Source organism: Astyanax mexicanus, chromosome 2 (assembly GCF_023375975.1).
Source record: "Astyanax mexicanus isolate ESR-SI-001 chromosome 2, AstMex3_surface, whole genome shotgun sequence".
NCBI lineage: Eukaryota > Metazoa > Chordata > Actinopteri > Characiformes > Acestrorhamphidae > Astyanax > Astyanax mexicanus.
In genome coordinates this window covers 33,302,737-33,321,952 of record NC_064409.1, presented here as the reverse complement: position 1 = coordinate 33,321,952, position 19,216 = coordinate 33,302,737, and the positions used below count along the sequence as shown (strand labels likewise).

Sequence of the window (19,216 nt, the reverse complement as noted above, 5' to 3'; positions counted from 1 at the left end):
TGCAGCGTAAAACACCTTCCAGATGTGGAGCTGCGATTTGACTGGCACATCTGAGGAGGGAGAAAGTGCCCAGCACAGGCCAGGAAATGCTTAGTCAAACAGAAAGCACTTAGAAAATCAACACACCTCCATATTGGATTGATCTGCATTTCACCTGAAGCAGATATCAAACAAACCCAGAGTCCACAGCAGTGGCTGTGGCCAGAATCAGGAAGGAGTTAATGCTGTGCACTGTAGCTAGTGCAGAACTAATATAAGTGTCCTACTCCTAAGTAGGAGTGTGCCATATCGTATCGTACGCGATAATATCGCCGACATTTTTGAATATCGTGAACGATATTATACCCTGAAATATCGTGCCATAACACTCATCCCAAATTATCACATCAGAGTTCTACCTTTTTGCTGTTTTAAGCAAAAGAAAAATTCACACATTTCTCATTTCCTAATAAATATCTACTAGAGACAGATTATATCTGTCCAGTATCATTTATTTTACTTTAGTCCTGGATATATGGAGATATTTGGAGTTCTGTTACAAATCTGCAAAAATTCTTGTATTTTTTAAATATCTTTATTTTTTTGGCATATCGCCAAGAGTATCGTTATCACGATAATACCATTAAATATCGTCATATTATTTTAAGGCCATATCGCCAACCCCTACTCCCAAGTGTGAATTTTACACTTTGAGTCCAACATTGGCTGAGTCACTAGGACTATACAAAGGTAGAGGACAATTTAACTATGTGGAGAACCAACTAAAGTATTTATACACAAGAGGAAGAGAGAGTGTGCAAAGCCTAGTAAACCAAAACACACTGACGGATTAGATCAGTGGGCCACACTGGTCAAAAGGCTCACCCTGATTTGTTGTTCTAAGGCCAAATGGGCTCATCCTGCTGATATCAAAGAGAGAGAGACCACCAACAAGCCACTCAAAGGACTGGTGTGTGTTTCAAGTAGAGGACATACTGTCACACTTACACAAACACACAGATACTGTCTTACTGAACAACCAAATGAGGCTTCAGCTATTTTAGGAGCCATGAATCTTCCTACTTAACCCTAAGTTGCCATTATTGTCTGTAAAATTAAAAAGCATGTTAAACTTCAAATTCAAGTTGTTTCCCAATTAAAGCTTACTGGGACAATGAGGGCATTCTGTGGAAAGGGCAGAATCTAAACTTTATTCAATTGCACAATTGCACATTAATAAAACAGGAGATATTTTATAATGATCTAAATTTGATAAGTCATTCCTATTAAACAGCCATGTTTGTCAGAAAGACAGTCCATCCTTTAAACTTTTATCACATTTTATACATTTTAGATAGAACAGAAAACTTGTCTGACTTGTCAGTTTCTGAATCAGTTTCTCTGATTTAGCTATTTATAGGTATATGTTTGAGTAAAATGAACATTGTTGTTTTATTCTATAAACTACAGACAACATTTCTCCCAAATTCCAAATAAAAATATTGTCATTTAGAGCATTTATTTACAGAAAATGAGAAATGGCTGAAATAACAAAAAAGATGCAGAGCTTTTAGACCTCAAATAATGCAAAAAAAAAAAAACAAGTTCATATTCATAACGTTTTAAGAGTTCAGAAATCAACATTTTGGATAACTTTATGCCACTCCTGGTGCAAAAATTCAAGCAGTTCAGCTTGGTTTGATGACTTGTGGTCATCCATATTCCTCTTGATTACATTCAGAGGTTTAGAATTATGTAAAATCAAAGTAAATTATTAATAATGTAATCCTACAACACACATTAAAATCATATAGAAACCTGACAATAATAACCTCAAGCTGCAAAGAGTTAACAACTCACAACTAACAAACATAGTGCCTATAAGTCAAAGCCACTCATATGATCATATCTACAATCTGACTTCACACAGTAGAGAATACAGAACTTACCCCAGTGTAACGCATCTTAGTAAATCCAGTCATTTGTTTCTACAGCAAGTGGTGATAAATCAGGCCCAGATCCTACACAGCATGCTCACAACTTAAAGTTCAATTCCTCTCTGAAGACATCAAGGCTTTTCTAAATCCAGCTGGAACAATCACTTATCATCAGCAATCAGGATCCTCCATGTTCAGCAGTGAAATGTTTGAAAATGAACAGTTAGCAGAATGTGCTTTTTCCCCTCTCTTGCTTCTCTTGTAAGTGTGTGTGTGTGTGGTTATAGCATCTCTCTCACCCTAGTAGTGTAAGACCCTGGGGCCAGCCCCCTCTCACTCAAGCCCTCCCACTGCACTTCAAACACACACCCTAGACCAGCACCCCCCACCCACATGCGCACACACACCACCACACATACACACACTCACATACATTCCTACTGTCAGAACTGTCCACATATAGAGGCAACAACTCATCTTGTGCTGACAGAATTTGCATTTATTGTGGCAAAACTATCAATCAAAATGTTTTGTTTATGCTTCAGAATTTCAGTTATGTAAGATCTTGAAAGTGCATTGTTTTCCATCAATGGTGAAATTTCCTGCTCTAGATAAAAAAAATGTATTGTCAAAGAATTAAGAATTAAAGTTAAGATCGTATGAACCTGAATGAAATGATGATTTTTAAGTAGAATTACAGGCGTCTCCACAAGATTCCTATAGGAATCTTCTCTGGTGAATTTGATCTACTACTGCACTACAGAAGTGTTAGATCATTATAATATTGTTCTATAAGAATATAACATGGAAATATACATTAAAACAGAATTGTTATTGTTATTATTAGGCTTCATCAAATAAAAAATAAGAAAATCATGTCATCTGCATAAATTAAGAATATACTGAGAACATAATATAATAGATAATATATAGATACACTAATTTGTTCAAATGCTTTTGGACACCCCTTTAAGGTAACCTATTGCAGACAGAGATGTCTGAATGCACAAACAGCTTGTCTGGTGTATACAAATACTGCCAAATAAAACAGGACTCTATGGAATAGATAATAAACATGAAGCTATTTGAGCCATGTCTAATGCAAGTTGTTGACTAGAGAGGTCTTAAGTCTCCAAGCACTGTGTTATGGAGGATGGAACTCCTCCAATATTTAAAGGTGATTTAGGAAGTTGGGGATGAGGTGATGTGGAGATCATGCTGCTAAATGCAATCAAATCCTTATAGATCCAAAAACTGGACAGTAGAGACAGTTAAAGCAGGGTGAACTGATTTTTTAAATAAATGAGCAGGTGTGCAAAAATGTTTATTTATATAGTGTATGATATTCATGTATAACATAAAATATTATATTATGCCCATGTCTAATTGAAAACAACCACCTTGTCACCTTAGAGGTGGTATAAACTTTTATAAAAAGGTATTAACTTGTATAACAGAGTGATCTAATCTCAGCCGTTTAAAAAGGCTAACTCAAGAGATTTAAACAACACATAATTACAGTTATGGCAATGATAAGGCTATCAGTAAAACACAATACTTTATATCAGTGGTCAACGGCAACGGAACCTCCATAGTTGGCTAGTTCTCACGAGTGCTCAGTGACATTTCCATCAGCCCCTCCTTCTTCTGTCAGGCCCAAGGGTGTTAATAGTGACAATGGCCCCTCCAGCTCATTTCTCTCCTCTACACTTCAGCCACAGTCTTCTTATTGTGATCAGTCATTTTAAATGCGGGATTCTCACAAAGGCCTTTCTTTTCAGAATACTCGAGAAATAACCGATAACAATGATATCCACGAGCAAAAAAACATCTCATATATGCTTTAGGCCTGAATGTAAGGACCTTGATGAAGTATGCTTCTGCCACCGATCATGATACGGAGTCTAAAAGGCCTCGCAGTGCTCGAATAAAGTCACATGACAAATGTATTCCTATCATTGTTTCGCGGGACAAAAGCTGCCCTCTGCAAAAGCAAGGGAGACCAATGCAGAGCACTTTCACACTCTGCGCCAACATGTCTGAATGTCAAATGAGTCTGTACTCAAAAGCCAGACAGAGCGAGAGAGCGAGCGCAGCCTCAGATCAAGTCGTGCTTGCTCTAGAACTCTGTGATCCGATATTATACAAGAGCCTCAGCCAGGAGAACATGAACTCGTACTAATGGCAGGAAGACCTGAAAACAGTGTAGGATCACATTTACACAATACACGAGCTCAATTAAAGCTCCAGAAGATGCTTATCAAAAGCACCTTTGATATGCCACCATGGAATGGGCGCGACTCGTTTCAAGGTCATATAACATAAATGAACTCAATGAACTTCTGTAGATGGTCTGCTATATTAAGCAGCAGGAATTTCAGCTTTAAATAAATAAATAAATATTATCATTTGATATCAATGATATGCATGTGTAAGCTTCAGTGAGAAACCTATGGATATTTTTTAAAAAATATATAAAAAGTGATTTATCTCGGTCTAATAATTACACACGTCTGTGTGTGTGCATGTGTCTAAATGTGTGTTGGATTGATTGGGGAGCACAGCCCTTCCTGTTTCCTTCAAGAACTTTAAGTCCCAGACTATCACCAGCAGCAGCCTTGCATGGCTACTTGAGCTTTATCTTCAAGGAAGAGGAAGCTATGTGCTAAACACCTAGGGTGGACATCCTCTCCTTCCCATTGTAAAACAGGGTGACCTTCCCCTGCAAAGCCATTATATGTGATAACACATATTTCACCACATTGCCACGCCAATTGACAACTGCTTAAGAATGGATGCTGTCCTGTCGCATTCACATGTCAGTGCTATCTAACTAATGAGCCTTTTTTTCCCCAACCTTTGACCCCTGCACACACCCTGAATCTCTTTGCTCATCTCTCTCTAGAACTTTCAATTCAAACCTCCTGGTGTTCATGCTTGGAACCACCATGCCCTATTCTTTCACGGATACTGCACTACTTACTAATCTGAAACTGTTTGTCTGTGGTATATAGATGTTCATTGGGTGGACAAACACCTAAGAAGCATAATTTGCACCTCAGAAATGCAATGCAATCTGCACCACAGTGAAGACCAACATCCTATACGCCACTGAAAACACCTCAATCAACTTCTCAGGCATCTCTGTGAAGTGGTGGTGTATATTGATGTGGTAATGATAAAACACAGAGAGAGTGTGGCTGTTTGTACATGTTAATTTGCCAGTTAACACATTCACGAGTTCTCAGGTTTGTCAGATGAACAACAACTGCTCTAGTGTCAGCTTAGTTTTAGTAGGTTAACACTCATGGATATACGCTTTCTGAAAACAACAGAAAGGAGTTAAACACATCATTTATTATTTGTGTGTTTTCACCCCATTTACACCTGGTCATTTTATGAGTAGTATTTGGATGGTGTCCTCAGAAGACATCAGCCAGAAGCATCTCTGGTTAGTCAGATTTAAGTATGATTGCTTTGTGGAATGTAATATGCAAACTCACTCAATGTGCAGCATTTACGACTGCTGGTTCCCAGATGCATTTACACGTGCAGTATTATGTAGTTTGTACTGATTTAGATATCATCTGGGTCCCTAAGAGACAAAGTGACCAGGTGTAAATAAAAGCGTGATACGTTTCTTTCTTGATTTTACCAAATTGAAACCCTCTGGAATATAATCAAGAGGAAGATGCATGATCACAAGCCATCAAACCAAGCTGAACTGTTTGAATGGTTGCATCAAGAGAGGCTTAAAGTTAGACAAAAGCAGCGTGTAAGAGTGGTGGAGGAGAACATGCCAAGATGCATGAAAACTGTGATTAAAAAACAGGGTTATTCCACAAATATTGATTTCTGAACTTATAAAACATGTTTTCTTTGCATTATTTGAAGTCTGGAAGCTCTGCATCTTTTTTGTTATTTCAGCCATTTCTCATTTTCAGCAAAATCAGAGAAACTGATTCAGACACTGAAGTGGTCACCTAATTTTATCCAGAGTTGTATATATAACTATAACATGCTTCTTCAGAGTAGTTTAGTGAAATATGCCATTTTTGTCTAAAATTTATGTCACAAAGCCATGTTATTCCATGACCCGGTGGCTCAGATGCTCTTTTTTTTGTCCTGCACTAAAGTGTGTTAATATTTGTGTGTAGATGTTACGACCCCTGGATCCTATCACCACCACTGTTAATAAGCCTGTGTCAGTAAGTTTCTCTGTTACACATAATTTTACTTAATTTTATTAATTATAAAGAAATATTTCAGAATTGATGTTCCTCTTTAATACTCAAAGCACAAATGTCCTGAACCCTTAAAAGTGAACACCCAACACCCGTAAGCCATGTATTTCGCTCTCTTGCTTTAACACTAAGTAGTGGGCCAACAACTATAAATCAAATCTGAAGCACCTCTGCCCATTAAAACTGTACAGGACATGTAGAACCACTGAACAATTTAACTTCTTTTCTGTCTGTCTGTATGGTGTTCCACTGCACTGGTCTGAGACTGGTTTGCAAGTCTCAACCTTCCTAAAAGAAGCCACAAAATGTAACCCTTTATCACACCTCACCTCTTGACATGCCCAGGCAAACACCACACTCAGACCAGTGAAGATCTATCTACATCTCTATCGCGCTGTGGCTTTTATCACCTGTTACACTTCAGATCAGTAACCTCTGCACAGTTCACACAGCCTCAATGCATGTCCATTAGGAACCCATTCGCGCTCCACATTCCGCACTGCCTAGTGAAGTCTGAATTTCAATAGTTTTGAGGTTTCGCACCTGAACGTGGCTCTGTTGGCACGGAATTCACTCCTCTTCATTCTTTGCTGCCAGGCGTAAAGTAAAGACTTTGAGGGTTGGGCCAGCGCTTTTTGCAGCTCTGTGTTAATATTTAGAGTCGCTGAACAGTATAATAACCAGACTTGTGTGAGATACCGGGTTGTAAAATGGCAAAGTTCGTGCCAAGACTTAATAACTGCCAAGGGGTGTTATCAAGACACCTCTGCGACAATAGAACAGGGCCATAAAACCCAATAAAAAAAGCCCAACGTTCCTCTGTAATCACAGCCCTGAATGCCCTTAGAGCAGGAAAAAGGGCAGAATGAACTGGGAGGTTCCAGACTAAACAGCTGTGTGCAGTCACTCTCTGGTGTCATACACATGGGTCGTCTTAGCTTCCTAACCTGCAGATAACCCTCTTTTATGGTTTTCATGCAAGAAGAATAAATCCCCTTACTCTCTCACTCTCACTGTGTAAGTGTATTACACAGGATTAAACGTACTTAATGCTTGGCAGTTGTAGAGAAATGTGATGGGATTTAAAACTGGATGCTCTATTTTTTTTTTATACGTCTTGCATACGTCTATACAGGTACCAGAATGAACTAGATTTATTCACAAATTATGCTTAGTGCAGAGAAAAATCTGTGTAAATATCAGAAAAATCTACTTTACTTTACTTGAGCTTAAATCCAACAGTTCTACTTGACCACATTTTTGATTTTTGATCATTTCAGGCTAATTACAGGCATTATACTAAAATTTTATAAAAAAAAGAACATGTCCCAACAGAACAAGCAAAGAGACATTTATAGATTATCCCCTGTCAGGTAACCCGCTCTCAGCAAAGACACAATAGCAGGAGGTGTAAGACAGATAAGTACGTACGTTGTTAAAGAGGGGAAGTTTCTTTATGCTAGGTCCGGCTATCTATCAACACCCAGCTAAAGAACTGCACTACACAGGAAGACACACAATCTCTTTAATTCTCTCTTTTTTCTCACCCTTAACCACAAACATCTCTCATACAGCCATAGTCACAGAGTTTCCACAGAATTAGCAGTCTCTGTGTGCCTGTGTAGTGTGGGTACGTTCTGTGATACCATGCTTTTTTTTTACGTATGCAGTGCTACACTCCATTTGATCTGTATGGGCTAGCTGTGTGGTAGAGATGGAGCTATGGGTTAGTGGCTGCCTGAGTCTAGCCTTTCGTCCCTAGGGCTTCAGCTGCTGCTCCAATTAGCCTGTGTGCCAGTGCGTGTGTGTGTGAGAGAGAGAGAATGTGTTTGTTATGTGAAATCATAGTAAACCTTACTTAATTAGGACCCCACTAGTGGCCTAATTTGATATTGTTAACTGATGTATTTCAATTTAAGAGAGCATGGGGACTACTTTGACTAAACTGTGCCACCTCTACATATTCAGCTGTAGTCTATACTCTGTGCACTTATGCATCTAAATTTAAGTGTGGATTTCCATTCATCAGAGGAAACACTGCCTATGAATAACACCTGATTTATTTACTAATTTTCATGCATAATCACGCAATTTCTGCATCTGTACTTTAAGGTCTTTAGCAGAAACATAAATGAACTGTTCCCCTATATATTAAATATGGCCAAAATAGTCAATACAAGCCTTCTGGTGAAAATTTGTTTCTTCAGTTTTTATCAACTTAAAATAGTATAGCCTGTTTATTAGTAGGACTATTCAAGATTACTCTAACCAGCTTGAAAAATGTGTACAATTTTAATCATGCTGACTGCACAATGGTAATTGTTTGTTTCAGGGTATGTGACCCCTTTAGTTCCAGTATAAAGCAAAAGTAGCAAACATGTTTTAGCTATGGCCTTAGTATTAACACTAATTTTTTTTCCCCTTCAAATCCACAGTTATTACTATTTCTTTTTTGCTTTGTGTAAATGTAATGTGCAAATCTGACATTAGCAAGACTATGGCTTTATTAAGCAGAACAGTAAAGTGACAGAGGGCCTTGCTCCCATGGAAAAAGGGGACCACCCAGCGCAACCTTCCCCAGAGCTAGTCCCTCTCCACTAGACATCAGCCTTGCAGAACAGCTTCTACTCCTGCTAATTACAATCATTTAGGCAATTCTGAAACAACAGAAACCATCTGCTCTTAATGAGCAACCTGATGACTCTGATTATTAACAATGTCGGCCTAATGTTCCGCAGTCAGCCCGCAGAGGAAGCTAACCAGACAGGAATGAGTCTATGTCGCATGTGTTTATGAGAGAGGATATATTAGATTTGGCTGCAAATGTTTTTGCTGGGTTATTAGCTTATTTTTCTTTCTCCTGAGCCCTTACACATCTGAACTGGATGCAGATGAAGTTACTCCTCTTACTGTTGGAACTGATTCATCTCTAGGTTTATGACAGGTTTCTGAGCAGGTCTTTCATCAGTGTCTCTCAGGAGATCACATGAACGCAAATGATTAATGCTTACAGTTTTCTCTAGAGTTTAAGAACTAAATATGGAAATCGTATTATTTTCATGACACAGCAAGCAACTCAGGGCAATAAATTGCATCACATCCATTTTGAACGGTAATTATTGCCTCTCCTCTGCTTGAAGAAAAACGTGGGCTTAAGGAGCTGGCTATACAGCAGTAATGATACTGTCCCCCTGGGGCATGCTGATCCTACTCTCTCTCACTCTCTGTGTCCATGTCTCTCTCTCTCTCTCTCTCACTTTCTCTCTCATTGCGCAACCCAACCACGTTCCCATCATTTATAAACCACTTACATGATATATGCAAGTAATTGATGACCCACCCAGACTGTTTTCAGCTTTCTGACAGGCTGCGCTCTGCCCTACTTTCAGTACTATTTACACAGAGTGTCAGGATAGCAGTGGGGAAATTTAAAATGTAGGAATCCTGAGACAATTATTTCCCAGTTTTATTTGCAGTCACAAACTTCTCTCATTCTGCACTGGTCAAACAGATCTCCCTTTTGCCTCATTGCTGGTGCTGATTAATTGAACATTCTTCTTTGATTATGATTATTAAACAATTATCTTAACATACATAATATAATCAGATCTAAGCCAGCATGCATTACACGAATACAATAACAATTGTTACAATAGCGACAGTACCTAAAACAAAGTGAAAATGTATAATTAACAGAATTAAAAGGGTGTAATAACCAACATGTGAAAGATTAAATCAGTTAGAGCTTCTGAACGTCTGTCTGTTTCGATTAATTACCCAGCCATAATATGAATGCACGTGTGCATATGTGTGTGTATGTGTGAGATGGGGATAATCAGGCACTAGGCCAGAGTTTGTTCGATTTGGCCAAAAATGACCTTCTTGTGTATTTTGACTGCGAGCAGTTTATTTGTTTGAGTCGGTTCTGCAAAGACCCTTTAAACAAATCTGTTAATCTACTGCAGATGGAACCAGAGAATCAGACAGACCCCTATAGAGAGAGAGAGCTTTGAGATCGTGTTTAGAAAGGGGACATGGGAACGTAACTTTTAATGATCTCTATCAGGTCGTCTCTGAAGATTAACAAGCATATTGTTGAAAGGTAAAAAGCTTTAGGTCTCCATCCAGATGTCAAATGCCCTGAGGGGGATTCCACACAGCCTAACAGTGATATGTACACACATACATACTGTGAGAGAGACTGAGAGAGAGAGAGAGAGAGAGCAAGAGAGAGAGAGAGAGAGAGAGAGAGAGAGAGAGAGAGAGAGAGAGAGAGAAAGAGAGAGATGCAGACATACAGGCAGGCCCTCACATGTTGCATTTCACAGCTGAATGGTTTAAGATAATGAAGCTTGGCCTGATGTCATATTTTTTTGGGAGAAAGTAGATGGTCTGGTTTTGAGGGTCATGAATATAAACACACATGGTGCCGCTTTACAATCTCATTACTATGCAAGCAATTAAACTCTCATACTTTTACCAGTGCAAACAAGTATACAATAAAACCTCTGTTAGAATGTTTCTGCTCTGGAAAGCCCCGAGCATTCGTTAGCAAACCACAGTGAATTTATGAGCGCGTCTTCCATCCTGCGCTCTGCGGATGAATTTATTCAAGCCAATCTGAAGTATGAGAAGAGCTCAGACTGACATCTATTATAATCCTTCACACAGATCTGAAAGTGACCCATTTGATATTTTTTCCACTGTGAGGCTGAGCGCTCAATGCAGTCAGGAAGACAGTGCGCTTGGCATTATTGGTATAAATAAATAATAAATAAAACTGCATGAACAGACTGATGGTGAGAAAAGCCAATTATGTTCATCTGTGCTTCATTCTAAAGAGCAGCTTTTGATAGGAAATCCGAGTGGACCGCAGCATTACAATCTGCCCAAGCAACTGCTTGTTACAGCTAATTCAGTTTAGTGTGTATGTGAGAGTGTTCTCATGATTAGATTTTGGATTGAGCATTCAGGCCTTTTTTTGGCTTTTTTGGCATTTGAGAATTTGCGAAAATGCACTTGAGAATAATTCAACGAAGCCAAGAAACATTCTACTTGAAAACACACATCCAGCCTCAAGAATGTGTTATAATGTCGTAAAAATCAGACACCAAAATGAGAATTTAATTTTAAACTTTTGAAGGCCCACAATCTCCACTTCCATGTCTATTTCCTTAAACTAGATAAAGTAGTTTCACTGAGCTAATCTATGGTTTGTGACATAGGTGGGTCATGCTGAAAAACACTATTTTATCATTTCACCAAATACAATTTTTGCCTATTGTGCCAGTCAGATGCAATGAGAGCATGATCAATATGGACACCACAGGATCTTCAATGTCATAAAAGGCACATAAAAATCAAACAAGTTATGCAGCCACTATTATTGTCTATGACTATATATATTTACAATATATAGATTGTGGTTGCCCAATTTGTTTTGTGTTGTTTGCACACTACTCTTATAATCTTCCATACATTACTTATTAATGTATTAATTATCAATATCATAAAATGGTGAATCACTAACTGAAAATTATTCTCTCTTTATATATTTAAATAGCAAAGTATTGCCTAAATGTGAATTTAGAATAAAATGTGTCTCACAGTTTCAGCTCAATGTTATTTAGATGAATATGTTAAGCAAAGGGCATCCAGACATACCTAATAATAAATGCGTTTAAGGGAAAAAGTTGGTATCAAGTAGAAATGAGCATCAGTATCAGATATGAAAAGCGGTATTGTGTCAGCTCAACAATATCAAACTTTAACACCAAATATTTTCAAATTGCCCACTTTTAATGCAGACCATTAGAAACTCAGGCCTGAAAAACTAAACTAAAGCACGGCAATAAAATAAAACGAACAAAACATATACTGAATCACCGGTACACCTCCACCTACACACTCTTAATTCCAATTCATTATCGCATCTCAAATACAGCCAGCATACTACTGTACATCCTACGCTATATAGCATTCAAATAGTGTTATATATCGTTGATCTGAAGCTACAATATCATCTCCCTAATCAAACAGTAAGTCATCGTTCACACATAAAGCTGCTTCTCAGCTGTCAAGGCCAGAGTTTGATCAGCACCGCGAGCGTTATGATGCGGTTATCTCCTCATATCATGGATCTGCTGTGCGTCTGCCAGTCTGTTTGTCTGCGTCTCATCTTAGAAGCGTAATAACAAGGCAGCCCCCAGCAGCCGTCTGCCTGAGAGGCCTAAATCATCTCCCACCATTAATCTCTCGTGTGATACTACTTATCAAAGATAATTACCATGCAGTCTAATCAACTTACCATTACTTACACTTCAAAAAGGAAAACACCGCAAATATATCTAAATATATGTAAAATTACTGACTGGCGGCTCACGAGTGGCGCTGCTATCTAAAGCACTGTCTCTATCATTGGGAGCTTCCATACATGGCAAGGAGCCCCAGAGGGCAGAACTAGCCTTTCTACCTCTAATCACTCAATGAGATTTTAGTCAGTGTGGGTGTCTGTTAGCTAATATAACAGAACTGGTAGTTAGAGTTCTCCTCTAAGAGTGTTCATCTTGCCATAAAAAACAGCATAACAACATTAATCTGCCCTTTAATCAGGCATTTAAATGGCTTTTAAAAGGTAAATAGGAGCATTTTTCTGTGATTGAATTGAACTGTAACTGGAATAGGAATGCAAAGCTCAGTCGATATAATTGACAATGGCGATTATTTAAATGTGTCGATTACAAATTTAATTGTCGACTAATCGTTCATTTGTAACAGTACCGCATTACACAAAGTGCTGGGGACAGAAGAAACTTGGTCTGTCTCCAAAAATGCCCAAACACAACAGATTACATATTTATTCACTAAATATCAGTACTCTTCACGTTTAAACAACATGTGGACATTTAAATGCCTTTTAAATCTCATGTTTAGCTGTTTTTCTGTTGTTTTAGAGATGGAGGACATGGCAGAAATGACTAATCGAAAAAAAATAATCCTCAGATTAGTCTACTACCAAAATAATCATTAGTTGCAGCCCAAAACTGGAAATACCTGTGCAAAACTGTGCTAGACTGAGTTTCACAGCTCTCGACACATGCGTTTACAAGCACGTGCCCAACCATGTGGATGGAGCCAATGCGGTTACCTCGTGTTTACAAAGTACTTGCTAACATTTACTCTCCTAAACTTGGCAGCTTTGTGTAAATGGACATTTTTACTTAGGGGTGGAAAATGTATTTAATAAAATTACGAAGAAAACTGGGATAAAATTATCTACATTATACAGACTATGTAAGCAAAAGTATTGGGACACCTATACTTAAACTTTATGACATCCCATGACATTAATATAGAGTTGACCTAAAAGCAGGTTTGATTTTTCTGCATTCTGCTCCTCAAGCACTTGGTAACCGCTCTCTGTACCTTTAAGTGGTATTACCTTTTAAGGCCGAGTTGCTGTTGTTTCTAAATACTTTTTTTAATGATACTATATATAGTTGATTGTGGAATATCTAGCAGAAAACAAAATTCAACAATTAACTTGTTGCAGTGATTGCACCCTATTACAGTACCATGCTGGAATTTACTGAGATGTTTAGAACCACTCAGTCTTTCACAAATATTTTTAAAGCCAGACTGCATGGCTAGGTGCTGGACTTTAAACTTAAAGTAAATTTAGGTTCTAAAAGTGTATGACACTACTTAAGGCAACAGTATGCTTTCAGCTAAACAAATTTTAGTGTTTTGTAAACTGCCACAATGAGCATTCCCATACTGTAGGGGGCACTTGACATTTAATGGCCATTTACATTTAGAAGAGAACTGCATGTTGTAACGTACCACCACTTGTGCACTGACCGATCATGTGCACAACACAGTGGCCAGAGTGCCTGCAAATTTTGTGGCCTCTAATTAGGAAAGTGGATCAAGTGCTGGGAGATGCTGATTCAGTATCACAAGATTCATTATGCCATCGAAAAATATTGTGTTTCTATTATTAAAGTTGATGAACACACGCTTCTATAGTGGTATGTTATGCTATAAATGTTGTACACAAACAGATACAAAGCAATATATGAATTTTAAATTGTTCAAAACTATTTAAAGCACCCATCAAATAAAATACACTATTTTGTACTAGATTTAGTACCACAGTGTATCTGACAATTTTTGCAATGCATTGATATCATAATATTGTGATTTTGCGATAGTCAGTATACTGCAAGACAATTCTCTATGATGCAGAATCTGTGGTAATGAAGAGAATAAAATACTCCTAAATAAGCAAATACCAGGAATTTTGTATATATTGGTGACAGTTTCACAGAATTTGACAAAGTTCTTCACAGCTGATTTATTCTACTTAAATTAGACGAGTGAGTATTTTAGGTCATCTATTGATCAATGTATTGTAAAGTAAACAACACAATATATCACAAGATCAATATTTTTGTCCCACCCTGCTCTGCATCCAGCCTTCCTCTTACCCCAAATAATGAGGGTCATTTAAACCATTAGATGTCTACTGCAGTAATAAAACGGCTTTCTAAATTTCTGTCATTTTTAAAAAATAACACTATATATATATATTTTCTCTTTAAACATAAGTCATCTTACCTTAATTTACAGTAGGTGCAGATGTTTATCGTAAAAAAGCACAAGTTCACCTTCAGCAGAGGCTTTGATTGATTGGGGGCACCTATGCCAGAATGTCTTGTATCCAGTTGCAGCCATACACCTTTGAGTTCTCTCAGGACAGCCAAAGGCCTGTCTGCCTCCCCTGTGCAGACTTGGCACCATTCACGAGCCCAAGCAGCTAAAAGGCTGCCAAATGTGTCTGCGCCCGCTCCTGATTTACATAGGCCAGCACACACTCAGCACCTCCCAGCATAAATAGGCCTCTGTGCTGCCTCTGCACTCCCGGCTAGTAAATCAACACGGCTACATATACGTGCACACCCCTGGGCACCGCACATCCTGAGCGCTACGGCGCTGGTGGATGTGGCTTTGGAGTCGCACAATATCCCTCTTACACATACACACACACGCACACACTCATACTTACTCACACAGATATGCCTCTGTCATGTCGTGAACACATTTATTTAAACCTTTTCCAAACCCGGGTGTGCATAAAATATAGTGGTGCTTTACACGCTGATGCTAGTTTTCTTTAGGGGAGTCATGTCCTTGAAGATGATTTCTAAGTTATACAGTATGGCAGGTTTGACCCCTTTCAGTCCTTAAAGGCTGAACTGAATTGTCTGATTTTTTAATCCCATACATTTTCCCCCAAATTTAAAGAGCATTTACCCAACCCACTCATTAGAACTTCCCCCAGCACATGCCTTCTCTAAAACATGTGAAGCCTTACACCGCCTCTTTTCAAACTGCCGCTGACGTAGCATTACCAAGCAGCCTGGGCAACCAGTTTGCTCCTATACATCAGCTAACAAATGCCTGTGCTACCCAGCCAGAGATAGAAAGGCCAGTTGTGATCTCTCAGACTCTGGCTGCTGATGGCAAGCAAAATGACCAGGGATTTGAACCAGCAAACCTCTGTGAACCTCCAGCCTACTGTAACACTCAGAGATTGAGGTCATGTGTAGTGATAGTTCCAGTTCATACTGCTTCCATATATGGAAGCTAAACTCATGAAACAACCTGCTTTTTACTTATTCACATATCTCTATTTCAAACCACCTCAGATCATCTTCTTCCACTCACACAGAAGTGATCAAGCATGTGTCAGCAGAATACTGAACAATCAGAATAAAGCTCATTTATTTTTAATCAGTCTCAAAGCAGTGACCGGATCATTCTAAATAAAAAAGGTTGGAAAATGGATGCATAACATAACATTTAACATAAAACAATATTTATCGACACATAATCTAGGTTACAATTCAATCTATCTACAATCTATCCAAAATGTCCTGTTCATCATCCAATTAAACAGGACTAATTACACTCTTTGTACTGAATTGTGCAGTTGATCATTATTCTTTAAGCACTTTGTTATCCTCAATATGCAGATAGGTTTTTAATAAACAATTATCATGATACAATATGTTGCCAAATTATTGTCATATTCCCACCTCTAGGCATGTACACACTAAATGATCCATCAACTCAAAGCTGAAAAAACAGTCCATTTTGCATTCATGCCTGGATGCAGAAAACATGAGGGTGGAGAAAAGACACATGCAAGTCATGAGTACAAGTTTAACAATTTGAGAGAAAAAGCAAAAAGAACAGATCAGACCGCCCCTGAGCTGCCACTAGACCCCCTGAGTGTTAAAGCTCTCTCATGTGGACCAACGCAACAGGAACCAACACACCACCAACTCATTCACAACATTCCAGTCAGCTGAGACTGCACTTAACATAGGCTCCTAATGGTTCATATATTAACCTCCTCTTAACATGTCGCTCACATCTCTCAAGTCTCAAAATCTGGCTACCTGCCACATGTTCCACTGGCATCACCTGACCACCCCCCTGGGTCTGGTTAACTGGTTTGTCATTGATTCTCATATTCAGCAGCATGGGGTCCTTGTGAGTCCATTTAGGAATAGGAATAAGAAGAAAGCTGAATGAGGTCATTATGATCAGAAGTCTAAATCTAACACAAGACACAGAAGGATATTCAGCACACCATATACCACACACCAAAGCTGTTAGGAAGCTGCCAAGAAGGCCAGGCTTAACACATCAGTTTAACCACTAGGTGACAGCACATCCCACATTAACCACTGCTTTAAATCCCTGCAGCTCCATGCACTTTCCAGACCAATACTACTAGCTGTAGCTGGAAAGAACACTGAAGTAAATGCTTGAAAGGAAATGTACTTATTAATGGGACTTATTTGCTCAAATTACAAGATTACAAGAGTGGAGAAAGTCCACCAGTAGAAATCTCCTGTCCTTTAATTGTCAGTCATGTGTGGTGAAAGTGAAGTGAAAGGCATGTTTAAGCAGAGAGAGAAACACACAGGCGAGCCTCCTGCATTGCAGTGAGTGAAATGTCAGCGTTTACCTGAGTGACAGGCAACAGCTGAGTCCACACATCTGCACTCAACCCACACTTTCATCTCTTCTGGGACTTGTAGCTATTGCAAAGTTTTTGAAAGGACTTTTATAGAAACTTGTGACTCTAATCTCACTTAGAACATACTGATTTCGAAGTGATTTCTACTATCAACTCTGCTATATTTTTATTCTACCATCAACTCAACTACTGCTATATTTATCTACCAACATAGTAGCTAACTAAATAAGGTACACAAATCTATATAACCTAAGCTATCTTAGCTAATGATTCAAAGAAAACTAAAAGCTTTAACCCTTTATGGATTCGTGTTGCCCTCAGGCAACAAACTCATTTCTTTGGTTACTACACCATACCATATTGTACCTAATTTATTACATCTATTTATTTGTTAATTGCTTTTCAATACAATGCTACAAGGCATATATACGTCCATTACAATAAGGCTTACAAGTGGGTCATACATACGAATATGTAGCTACATTAGTTATATGTGAAAGAACATGTAAGCTATACTAAAAAGCTGTTTTTTCCACCAAATGTATTCATAGGGATTCCAAAGCTTTCCAAAATAATTTGACTCATGTCACAGAGAGTTAAAAAGGACCTTACAATGCACAAACACTCCTTATTAAAGTAACTCCAAACAATAACGTTATAGGTTAGCTAACTAGCTACCTAACCTAGATAACGTTAGCTTAGCTAGGTAAGCTAGGTTAATATACAGCCCTGCAAAAAATTAAGAGACCACTTCAAATGCAGAGCTTTTAGACCTCAGACAATGCAAAGAAAACAAGTTCATATTCATAATTTTTTAAGAGTTCAGAAATCTATATTTGGTGGAATAACCCCAGATTCTAATCACAGTTATCATGCATCTTGACATGCTCTTCACCAGTCTTACACATTGCTTTTGGATAAATTTAAAGTTATGCCAATCCTGGTGCAAAAATGTAAGCAGTTCAGCTTCAGGTTTTGATCATCCACCTTCCTTTTGATTATATTGAAGAGGTTTTCAATTTGGTAAAATCAAAGAAACTCGTCATTTTTAAGTGGTCTCATTTTTTCCCAGAGCTGTATATTGTTAAACTCTGTTGGAGCCTATTTTGCTGTTAAACTAGCAATTAATTTTGTGTGTAAGTTTTATTATACACTGTTCAAAATCTGCTTTAGCTCCTTAGCTAAGCTCACATAAGCTATGTTAGTTAGTTAGTTAGCTAACTAGCTAACCTAACCTAGTTAAGTTAACCTAACCCAGCTAAGCTAGGTTAATTTAGTTAAGGCTAATTCTGCTGCACATGAGTGTAACGTTAACCTACTGTCAGGTCTCTCTTTATATCTCTTAACGTCAGAGTTTTGAGGCTGAAAGATTCAATTATCACATTTCTTATTAACAAAACTTAGCTAAATGTCTTAATACTTACGTTAGCTGAGTTCAGAAGTGTGAACTCCTCTCGCAGAGCAGATTTTCCTCAGACGCTAAGAAATAATCACCGCAAGTGTCATTTGATTGAGTCCAGCCGTCCAAAGAACCAGAGAAACACGTCCAATTCTGTAGCAGAGCGGTCACGATCCAGAAAACGCAGATAAACAGCCCGCCATGGTGTAAAAGTGTGTGTGGAGACAGTGAGAGGGTCTGTGAGGGTCTGAAGCCCAGCTGTAGTAGTAGTTAGTTAATAAAGCGCTGCTGCGCTGCTCTCGGGCTCCACAGTTAAAAGACGCTGCGCGTGCACGGCCGTTAAAAACACACAGCGGCTCCGCGGCTCCTCTCCTCTCCTCCTATTGGCTGCGCCCGCTGCCAGTCCTCCTCCTCTCTCACTGTAAAAAAACAGCGGATTCTTCTTTTCCCACCTGTTTTACTTCCTGCACTGGGATTGGTTAAAATTTCTACTAGAGAACACTTTCATCCATTCAGATTAGAGGAGGCGTGTAATGTTATCCAATCCAATTGCGAGAGGCGCGGTTTGTCGGAATACGGGTGGGATAAAGAGGTGCCAGCCAAA

The 19,216-nt window shown here is 38.6% G+C and overlaps 1 protein-coding gene across 2 annotated transcripts in view; it reads right to left on the bottom strand.

Moving 5' to 3' along the window:
• The window catches only part of prickle1b (prickle homolog 1b), a 31,880-nt gene extending 12,926 nt beyond the window's left edge, over positions 1-18,954 (bottom strand). The window contains exon 1 of one of the 2 annotated variants that reach the window (XM_007245029.3): positions 18,638-18,954. Coding sequence is in view for 1 of the 2 variants with exons in the window: in XM_007245028.4 (XP_007245090.3) it covers positions 1,929-1,961 (33 nt within the window). In the remaining variant the exon portion in view is untranslated. Of the gene's footprint in view, positions 1-1,928; positions 2,188-18,637 lie in introns of those variants that run through there. The other variant, XM_007245028.4, reaches the window with a different exon arrangement.
• Between the last annotated feature and the right edge of the window lie 262 nt (positions 18,955-19,216).